Source organism: Salvelinus fontinalis, chromosome 2 (assembly GCF_029448725.1).
Source record: "Salvelinus fontinalis isolate EN_2023a chromosome 2, ASM2944872v1, whole genome shotgun sequence".
Taxonomy (NCBI): Eukaryota; Metazoa; Chordata; class Actinopteri; order Salmoniformes; family Salmonidae; genus Salvelinus; species Salvelinus fontinalis.
Window position 1 is genome coordinate 95,505,582 of NC_074666.1, and position 11,889 is coordinate 95,517,470.

The window sequence follows — 11,889 nt, forward strand, 5'->3', positions numbered from 1 at the left end:
GAGCAGTGGAAACATGTTCTCTGGAGTGATGAATCACACTTCACTATCTGGCAGTCCGACGGATGAATCTGGGTTTTTGTGGTTGCTAGGAGAACGTTACGTGCCCCAATGCATAGTGCCAACTGTAAAGTTGGGTGGAGGAGGAATAATGGTCTGGGTCTGTTTTACATGGTTCGGGCCCCTTAGTTCCAATGAAGGGAAATCTTAACGCTACAGCATACAATGACATTCTTGACGATTCTGTGTTTACAACTTTGTGGCAACAGTTTGGGGAAGGCCCTTTCCTGTTTCAGCATGCACATAGCGAGGTCCATACAGAAACGGTTTGTCGATCTGTGTGGAAGAACTTGACTGGCCTGCACAGAGCCCTGACCTCAACCCCATCGAACACCTTTGGGATGAATTGGAACGCCGACTGCGAGCCAGGCCTAATCACCCAACATCAGTACCCGACCTCACTAATGCTCTTGTGGCTGAATGGAAGCAAGTCCCCGCAGCAATGATCCAACATCTAGTGGAAAGCCTTCCCAGAAGACTGGAGGCTGTTATAGCAGCAATGTTCCAACATCTAGTGGAAAGCCTTCCCAGAAGAGTGGAGGCTGTTATAGCAGCAATGTTCCAACATCTAGCGGAAAGCCTTCCCAGAAGAGTGGAGGCTGTTATAGCAGCAATGTTCCAACATCTAGTGGAAAGCCTTCCCAGAAGAGTGGAGGTTGTTATAGCAGCAATGTTCCAACATCTAGTGGAAAGCCTTCCCAGAAGACTGGAGGCTGTTATAGCAGCAATGTTCCAACATCTAGTGGAAAGCCTTCCCAGAAGACTGGAGGCTGTTATAGCAGCAATGTTCCAACATCTAGTGGAAAGCCTTCCCAGAAGAGTGGAGGCTGTTATAGCAGCAATATTCCAACATCTAGTGGAAAGCCTTCCCAGAAGACTGGAGGCTGTTATAGCAGCAATATTCCAACATCTAGTGGAAAGCCTTCCCAGAAGAGTGGAGGCTGTTATAGCAGCAATGTTCCAACATCTAGTGGAAAGCCTTCCCAGAAGAGTGGAGGTTGTTATAGCAGCAATGTTCCAACATCTAGTGGAAAGCCTTCCCAGAAGAGTGGAGGCTGTTATAACAGCAATGTTCCAACATCTAGTGGAAAGCCTTCCCTGAAGAGTGGCGGCTGTTATAGCAGCAATGTTCCAACATCTAGTGGAAAGCCTTCCCAGAAGAGTGGAGGCTGTTATAGCAGCAATGTTCCAACATCTAGTGGAAAGCCTTCCCAGAAGAGTGGAGGCTGTTATAGCAGCAATGTTCCAACATCTAGTGGAAAGCCTTCCCAGAAGAGTGGAGGCTGTTATAGCAGCAATGTTCCAACATCTAGTGGAAAGCCTTCCCAGAAGAGTGGAGGCTGTTATAGCAGCAATGTTCCAACATCTAGTGGAAAGCCTTCCCAGAAGAGTGGAGGCTGTTATAGCAGCAATGTTCCAACATCTAGTGGAAAGCCTTCCCAGAAGAGTGGAGGCTGTTATAGCAGCAATGTTCCAACATCTAGTGGAAAGCCTTCCCAGAAGAGTGGAGGCTGTTATAGCAGCAATGTTCCAACATCTAGTGGAAAGCCTTCCCTGAAGAGTGGAGGCTGTTATAGCAGCAATGTTCCAACATCTAGTGGAAAGCCTTCCCTGAAGAGTGGAGGCTGTTATAGCAGCAATGTTCCAACATCTAGTGGAAAGCCTTCCCAGAAGACTGGAGGCTGTTATAGCAGCAATGTTCCAACATCTAGTGGAAAGCCTTCCCAGAAGAGTGGAGGCTGTTATAGCAGCAATGTTCCAACATCTAGTGGAAAGCCTTCCCAGAAGACTGGAGGCTGTTATAGCAGCAATGTTCCAACATCTAGAGGAAAGCCTTCCCAGAAGACTGGAGGCTGTTATAGCAGCAATGTTCCAACATCTAGTGGAAAGCCTTCCCAGAAGAGTGGAGGCTGTTATAGCAGCAATGTTCCAACATCTAGTGGAAAGCCTTCCCAGAAGACTGGAGGCTGTTATAGCAGCAATGTTCCAACATCTAGTGGAAAGCCTTCCCTGAAGAGTGGGGGCTGTTACAGCAGCAATGTTCCAACATCTAGTGGAAAGCCTTCCCAGAAGAGTGGAGGCTGTTATAGCAGCAATGTTCCAACATCTAGTGGAAAGCCTTCCCAGAAGAGTGGAGGCTGTTACAGCAGCAATGTTCCAACATCTAGTGGAAAGCCTTCCCAGAAGAGTGGAGGCTGTTATAGCAGCAATGTTCCAACATCTAGTGGAAAGCCTTCCCAGAAGAGTGGAGGCTGTTATAGCAGCAATGTTCCAACATCTAGTGGAAAGCCTTCCCAGAAGAGTGGAGGCTGTTATAGCAGCAATGTTCCAACATCTAGTGGAAAGCCTTCCCAGAAGAGTGGAGGCTGTTACAGCAGCAATGTTCCAACATCTAGTGGAAAGCCTTCCCAGAAGAGTGGAGGCTGTTATAGCAGCAATGTTCCAACATCTAGTGGAAAGCCTTCCCAGAAGAGTGGAGGCTGTTATAGCAGCAATGTTCCAACATCTAGTGGAAAGCCTTCCCAGAAGAGTGGAGGCTGTTACAGCAGCAATGTTCCAACATCTAGTGGAAAGCCTTCCCAGAAGAGTGGAGGCCGTTATAGCAGCAATGTTCCAACATCTAGTGGAAAGCCTTCCCAGAAGAGTGGAGGCTGTTATTGCAGCAATGTTCCAACATCTAGTGGAAAGCCTTCCCAGAAGAGTGGAGGCTGTTATAGCAGCAATGGGGGAACCAACTCCATATTAATGACCATGATTTTGGAATGAGATGTTGGACAAGCAGGTGTCCACATACTGTTGGTCATATAGTGTATGTATGATGCTAGTATGTATGTATGTATGATGCTAGTATGTATGTACAGTGGGGCAAATAAGTATTTAGTCAGCCACCAATTGTGTAAGTTCTCCCACTTAAAAAGATGAGAGAGGCCTGTAATTTTCATCATAGGTACACTTCAACTATGACAGACAAAATGAGAAAAAAAATTCCAGAAAATCACATTGTAGGATTTTTAATGAATTTAATTTTAATTAATTAAGTGGGAGAACTTGCACAATTGGTGGCTGACTAAATACTTTTTGCCCCACTGTATGTATGATGCTGGTATGTATGTATGTATGATGCTAGTATGTATGTATGATGGTAGTATGTATGTATGATGCTAGTATGTATGTATGATGGTAGTATGTATGTATGATGCTAGTATGTATGTATGATGCTAGTATGTATGTATGATGGTAGTATGTATGTACGATGGTAGTATGTATGTATGATGCTAGTATGTATGTATGATGCTAGTATGTATGTATGATGCTAGTATGCATGTATGATGCTAGTATGTAGTGTTGTGACAACGGTGTGTTTGTGTTCAGCCCAAGAAAGGAGGAGGTCTGTCCTATAACTCCATGGTGCCTCTGACGATGTGTTCTGAGAAACTGGTTCAGCTCATCCTCCACGAATACAGTATCCTTCTGACATACAGACACCATACCAACTACAGACACAATACCAGCACCAACTACAGACACCATACCAGCACCAACCACAGACACAATACCAGCACCAACTACAGACACAATACCAGCACCAACTACAGACACCATACCAGCACCAACTACAGACACCATACCAGCACCAACTACAGACACCATACCAGCACCAACTACAGACACCATACCAACTACAGACACATTACCAGCACCAACTACAGACACCATACCAGCACCAACTACAGACACCATACCAGCACCAACTACAGACACAATACCAGCACCAACCACAGCCACCATACCAGCACCAACTACAGACACCATACCAACTACAGACACACTACCAGCACCAACCGCAGACACCATACCAGCACCAACTACAGACACCATACCAGCACCAACTACAGACACAATACCAGCACCAACCGCAGACACCATACCAGCACCAACCACAGACACAATACCAGCACCAACTACAGACACACTACCAGCACCAACCGCAGACACCATACCAGCACCAACCGCAGACACAATACCAGCACCAACCACAGACACAATACCAGCACCAACCTCAGACACAATACCAGCACTGACCACAGACACAATACCAGCACCAACCACAAACACAGCACCAGTACCAACTACAGACACAATGCCAGGACCAACCACAGACACAACACCAACTACAGACGCAATACCAGCACCAACTACAGACGCAATACCAGCTACAGACACGATACCAGCACCAACCACAGACGCAATACCAACTACAGATACAATACCAGCACCAACCACAGACACAATACCAACTACAGACACAATACCAGCACCAACCACATACACAATACCGACTACAGACACAATACCAACTACAGACGCAATACCAGCACCAACCACAGACACAATACCAACTACAGACACAATACCAGCACCAACCACAGACACAATACCAACTACAGACACAATACCAGCACCAACTACAGACACAATACCAGTGCCAGCTACAGACACAATACCAACTACAGACACAATACCAGCACCAACCACAGACACAATACCAACTACAGACACAATACCAGCACCAACCACAGACACAATACCAACTACAGACACAATACCAGCACCAACTACAGACACAATACCAACTACAGACACAATACCAGCACCAACTACAGACACAATACCAGTGCCAGATACAGACACAATACCAACTACAGACACAATACCAGCACCAACCACAGACACAATACAAACTACAGACACAATACCAGCACCAACTACAGACACAATACCAGTGCCAGCTACAGACACAATGCCAACTACAGACACAATACCACTACTAACTACAGACACAATACCCGCTACAGACACAATACCAGCTACAGACACAATACCAGCTACAGACACAACACCAACTACATACACAGTACCAGCATCAACTACAGACACAATACCAGCACCAACTACAGACACAATACCGGCACCCACTACAGACACAGTACCAACTACAGACACAGTACCAGCACTGACTACAGACACGATACCAGCACCAACTACAGACACAATACCAGCACCAACTACAGAAACAATACCAGCACCAACTACAGACACAATACCAGCACCAACCACCGACACAATACCAGCACAACCACAGACACAATACCGGCACCCACTACAGACACAATACCAACTACAGACACAGTACCAGCACTGACTACAGACACAATACCAGCACCAACTACAGACACAATACCGGCACCAACCACAGACACAATACCAGCACCAACCACAGACACAATACCAGCACCAACCACAGACACAATACCAGCGCCAACCACAGACACAATACCAGCGCCAACCACAGACACAATACCAGCGCCAACCACAGACACAATACCAGCACCAACCACAGACACAATACCAGCACCAACCACAGACACAATACCAGCACTGACCACAGACACAACACCAACTACAGACGCAATACCAGCACCAACTACAGACACAATACCAGCACCAACTACAGACACAACACCAGCTACAGACACGATACCAGCACCAACCACAGACACAATACCAGCACCAACTACAGACGCAATACCAGCTACAGACACGATACCAGCACCAACCACAGACACAATACCAACTACAGACACAATACCAGCACCAACCACAGACACAATACCAACTACAGACACAATACCAACTACAGACGCAATACCAGCACCAACCACAGACACAATACCAACTACAGACACAATACCAGCACCAACCACAGACACAATACCAACTACAGACACAATACCAGCACCAACCACAGACACAATACCAGCACCAACCACAGACACAATACCAGCGCCAACCACAGACACAATACCAGCGCCAACCACAGACACAATACCAGCGCCAACCACAGACACAATACCAGCGCCAACCACAGACACAATACCAGCACCAACCACAGACACAATACCAGCACTGACCACAGACACAACACCAACTACAGACGCAATACCAGCACCAACTACAGACACAATACCAGCACCAACTACAGACACAATACCAGCTACAGACGCGATACCAGCACCAACCACAGACACAATACCAGCACCAACTACAGACGCAATGCCAGCTACAGACGCGATACCAGCACCAACCACAGACACAATACCAGCACCAGCCACATACACAATACCAACTACAGACACAATACCAGCACCAACCACAGACACAATACCAGCCACAGACACAATACCAGCACCAACCACAGACACAATACCAGCACCAACCACAGACACAATACCAACTACAGACACAATACCAGCACCAACCACAGACACAATACCAACTACAGACACAATACCAGCACCAACCACAGACACAATACCAGCCCTGACCACAGCACCAGCACCAACTACAGACACAATACCAGCACCAACCACAGACACAACACCAACTACAGACGCAATACCAGCACCCGCTACAGACACAATACCAGCACCAACTACAGACACAATACCAGCTACAGACACGATACCAGCACCAACCACAGACACAATACCAGCACCAACCACAGACACAATATCAGCACCAACCACAGACACATCACCAGCACCAACTACAGACACAATACCAGCACCAACCACAGACACAACACCAACTACAGACGCAATACCAGCACCAACTACAGGCGCAATACCAGCACCAACTACAGACACAATACCAGCTACAGACACGATACCAGCACCAACCACAGACACAATACCAACTACAGACACAATACCAGTGCCAGCTACAGACACAATACCAACTACAGACACAATACCAGCATTAGCTACAGACACAATACCACTACTAACTACAGACACAATACCCGCTACAGACACAATACCAGCACTAACTACAGACACAATACCAGCACTAACTACAGACACAATACCAGCACTAACTACAGACACAATACCAGCTACAGACACAATACAAGCACCAACTACAGACACAACACCAACTACAGACACAGTACCAGCATCAACCACAGACACAGTACCAGCATCAACTACAGACACAGTACCAGCATCAACTACAGACACAATACCAACTACAGACACAGTACCAGCACTGACTACAGACACGATACCAGCACCAACTACAGACACAACACCAGCTACAGACACACCACCAACTACAGACACATTACCAGCACTAACTACAGACGCAATACCAGCACCAACCACAGACACAATACCAACTACAGACACAGTACCAGCACTGCCTACAGACACAGTACCAGCACTGCCTACAGACACAGTACCAGCACCAACTACAGACACAATACCGGCACCCACTACAGACACAATACCGGCACCCACTACAGACACAATACCGGCACCCACTACAGACACAATACCGGCACCCACTACAGACACAATACCAACTACAGACACAGTACCAGCACTGACTACAGACACAATACCAGCACAAACTACATACACAATACCAACTACAGACACAATACCAGCACAAACTACATACACAATACCAGCACTGACTACAGACACAATATCAGCACCAACTACAGACACAATACCAGCACCAACTACAGACACAATACCAGCACCAACTACAGACACAATACCAGCACCAACTACAGACACAACCTTAACTTAACCTTAACTACAGACAGAACCTTAACGATCCACCTCAGAACAGTAGGTAGAACCTTAACGGACCACCTCAGAACAGTAGGTAGAACCTTAACGGTCCACCTCAGAACTGTAGGTAGAACCTTAGCGATCCACCTCAGAACAGTAGGTAGAACCTTAACGATCCACCTCAGAACAGTAGGTAGAACCTTAACGGTCCACCTCAGAACAGTAGGTGGAACCTTAACGGACCACCTCAGAACAGTAGGTGGGACCTTAACGGACCACCTCAGAACAGTAGGTAGAACCTTAACGGACCACCTCAGAACAGTAGGTAGAACCTTAACGGACCACCTCAGAACAGTAGGTAGAACCTTAACGATCCACCTCAGAAATCTTCAATGCGGAGGTTCTGTTCCGAGAAGACAGCACTCCTGATGACTTCATCGACGTCATTGTTGGGAACCGAGTTTACATGCCCTGTTTATACGTACGTACATGTTCTATGATCTAGCTCTATGTTTATACGCACCTGTTCTATGATCTAACTCTATGTTAATATGTACCTGATCTATGATCTAGCTCTATGTTAATACGTACCTGATCTATATTCTAGCTCTATGTTAATACGTACCTGATCTATGATCTAGCTCTATGTTAATACGTACCTGATCTATGATCTAGCTCTATGTTTATACGTACCTGATCTATGATCTAGCTCTATGTCTATACGTACCTGATCTATGATCTATGTCTATACGTAACTGATCTATGATCTAGCGCTATGTTTATACGTACCTGATCTATGATCTAGCTCTATGTTTATACGTACCTGTTCTATATCTGTACCAGACCAATGAATATGTAGTTGTGTGTGTGTGTGTGTGTGTGTGTGTGTGTGTGTAGGTGTACAACAAGGTGGATCAGATCTCTATAGAGGAGGTGGACAGACTGGCTCATGAACCCCACAGCGTCGTCATCAGGTCAGAAACTACCCTGTCTGTCTGTCTGTCTGTGTCTCTGTCTCTGTCTGTCTGTCTGTGTGTGTTCTCTCTGTCTGACTGTCTCTGTCTGACTGTGTGTTCTCTCTGTCTGACTGTGTCTCTGTCTGACTGTGTGTTCTCTCTGCCTGACTGTGTCTCTGTCTGACTGTGTCTCTGTCTGACTGTGTGTTCTCTCTGTCTGACTGTGTCTCTGTTTGACTGTGTGTCTCTGTCTGACTGTGTCTCTGTCTGACTGTGTCTCTGTTTGACTGTGTCTCTGTTTGACTGTGTGTCTCTGTCTGACTGTGTCTCTGTCTGGCTGTGTGTCTCTGTCTGACTGTGTCTCTCTCTGTCTGACTGTGTCTCTCTCTGTCTGACTGTGTTCTCTCTGTCTGACTGTGTGTCTCTGTCTGACTGTGTGTCTCTGTCTGACTGTGTGTCTCTGTCTGACTGTGTGTCTCTGTCTGACTGTGTTCTCTCTGTCTGACTGTGTTCTCTCTGTCTGACTGTGTCTCTCTGTCTGACTGTGTTCTCCCTGTTAGCTGTGGGATGAAGCTGAACCTGGACTACCTGCTAGAGAGGCTGTGGGAATACCTGGCGCTCATCTGTCTTTACACTAAGAAGAGAGGAGGTACACACACATACACACACACACACACACACACACACACACACACACACTCTCCCACCCTGTGTTTAGAACCCCTGGTGTCTCTCCCACGCTGTGTTTAGAACCCCTGGTGTCTCTCCCACGCTGTGTTTAGAACCCCTGGTGTCTCTCCCACGCTGTGTTTAGAACCCCTGGTGTCTCTCCCACGCTGTGTTTAGAACCCCTGGTGTCTCTCCCACGCTGTGTTTAGAACCCCTGGTGTCTCCCACGCTGTGTTTAGAACCCCTGGTGTCTCCCCCACGCTGTGTTTAGAACCCCTGGTGTCTCTCCCACGCTGTGTTTAGAACCCCTGGTGTCTCCCCCACGCTGTGTTTAGAACCCCTGGTGTCTCCCACGCTGTGTTTAGAACCCCTGGTGTCTCTCCCACGCTGTGTTTAGAACCCCTGGTGTCTCCCACGCTGTGTTTAGAACCCCTGGTGTCTCCCACGCTGTGTTTAGAACCCCTGGTGTCTCTCCCACGCTGTGTTTAGAACCCCTGGTGTCTCTCCCACGCTGTGTTTAGAACCCCTGGTGTCTCTCCCACGCTGTGTTTAGAACCCCTGGTGTCTCTCCCACGCTGTGTTTAGAACCCCTGGTCTCTCCCACGCTGTGTTTAGAACCCCTGGTGTCTCTCCCACGCTGTGTTTAGAACCCCTGGTGTCTCTCCCACGCTGTGTTTAGAACCCCTGGTGTCTCCCACGCTGTGTTTAGAACCCCTGGTGTCTCTCCCACGCTGTGTTTAGAACCCCTGGTGTCTCTCCCACGCTGTGTTTAGAACCCCTGGTGTCTCTCCCACGCTGTGTTTAGAACCCCTGGTGTCTCTCCCACGCTGTGTTTAGAACCCCTGGTCTCTCCCACGCTGTGTTTAGAACCCCTGGTGTCTCTCCCACGCTGTGTTTAGAACCCCCGGTGTCTCTCCCACGCTGTGTTTAGAACCCCTGGTGTCTCTCCCACGCTGTGTTTAGAACCCCTGGTGTCTCTCCCACGCTGTGTTTAGAACCCCTGGTGTCTCTCCCACGCTGTGTTTAGAACCCCTGGTGTCTCTCCCACGCTGTGTTTAGAACCCCTGGTGTCTCCCACGCTGTGTTTAAACCCCTGGTGTCTCCCACGCTGTGTTTAGAACCCCTGGTGTCTCTCCCACGCTGTGTTTAGAACCCCTGGTGTCTCCCACGCTGTGTTTAGAACCCCTGGTGTCTCTCCCACGCTGTGTTTAGAACCCCTGGTGTCTCTCCCACGCTGTGTTTAGAACCCCTGGTGTCTCTCCCACGCTGTGTTTAGAACCCCTGGTGTCTCTCCCACGCTGTGTTTAGAACCCCTGGTGTCTCTCCCACGCTGTGTTTAGAACCCCTGGTGTCTCTCCCACGCTGTGTTTAGAACCCCTGGTGTCTCTCCCACGCTGTGTTTAGAACCCCTGGTGTCTCTCCCACGCTGTGTTTAGAACCCCTGGTGTCTCTCCCACGCTGTGTTTAGAACCCCTGGTGTCTCTCCCACGCTGTGTTTAGAACCCCTGGTGTCTCTCCCACGCTGTGTTTAGAACCCCTGGTGTCTCTCCCACGCTGTGTTTAGAACCCCTGGTGTCTCCCACGCTGTGTTTAGAACCCCTGGTGTCTCTCCCACGCTGTGTTTAGAACCCCTGGTGTCTCTCCCACGCTGTGTTTAGAACCCCTGGTGTCTCTCCCACGCTGTGTTTAGAACCCCTGGTGTCTCCCACGCTGTGTTTAGAACCCCTGGTGTCTCCTGTTGAATTGTGGTCTTGTTGTTTCAGAGAGGCCTGACTTCAGCGATGCCATCATCATGAGGAGAGGAGCATCTGTAGAACATGTGGTGAGCTGAACACACTGACATCCTGGCTTTGAACCCCAGGTCGTCGGCACCAGACCGTGTTTTAACCCGCTGAGCTAAAGCCTTAACGACGGTCTCCCTCTTCTCCCTGCAGTGCCATCGGATCCACAGAACGTTAGCCAGCCAGTTTAAGTACTCCCTGGTCTGGGTAAGTTAGCAGCATCCCGTGCTAGCATGCTAGCAACGTTGGGTTTGCTCTCTCTCTGCGTTTATAAAACACTGTATCTTTCTTTCATGACTCCATTTTGTGTGACTGTCTTCCTGTTGTGTTCCAGGGCACCAGCACCAAGTTCGACCCCCAGCGGGTGGGGCTAACACACATCATGGAGCACGAGGACGTCATCCAGATTGTTAAGAAGTGAAACAGCTCTTCGGGATAGGACCGATGACGGGATGGGTGGGACGAGTTAGTAAAACAGGCCTTCTGATTGGACAGAATACAGGATGGGTGGGAGGAGTTAAAAACAGGAAGTTGATTTATCCAGAACCGGTGTACAGTAGATTCTAAAGTCCTGATTCTTATTTCGTGTTTGAAACAACAAAAACAAAATAACCAATCAAGAACCAGATGAGATCTGAGTTACAAGAGGACAGGAAGCAGCATATTTTATCTTTGTTGACATTGAAACTCATCCAGAATGAAAAAGGGAAACTCAATAAATTCCAAGAACTTGAAAAGGACACGGTTTGCTTCTGTGGTTTTGTTTTTTCCGTTGGTTACAATTTG

General features: G+C 48.0%; 1 protein-coding gene across 1 annotated transcript in view; it reads left to right on the forward strand.

Moving 5' to 3' along the window:
* LOC129832448 (developmentally-regulated GTP-binding protein 2-like) overlaps window positions 1–11,629 on the forward strand; it is a 29,416-nt gene extending 17,787 nt beyond the window's left edge. The window contains exons 7-13 of the mRNA XM_055896524.1: window positions 3,430–3,520; window positions 8,081–8,178; window positions 8,595–8,671; window positions 9,214–9,302; window positions 11,086–11,144; window positions 11,257–11,310; window positions 11,438–11,629. Of these exons, the coding sequence (XP_055752499.1) occupies window positions 3,430–3,520; window positions 8,081–8,178; window positions 8,595–8,671; window positions 9,214–9,302; window positions 11,086–11,144; window positions 11,257–11,310; window positions 11,438–11,524 (555 nt within the window). The 3' untranslated portion in view covers window positions 11,525–11,629. The remainder of the gene's footprint in view (window positions 1–3,429; window positions 3,521–8,080; window positions 8,179–8,594; window positions 8,672–9,213; window positions 9,303–11,085; window positions 11,145–11,256; window positions 11,311–11,437) is intronic.
* The last annotated feature ends 260 nt before the right edge of the window (window positions 11,630–11,889 follow it).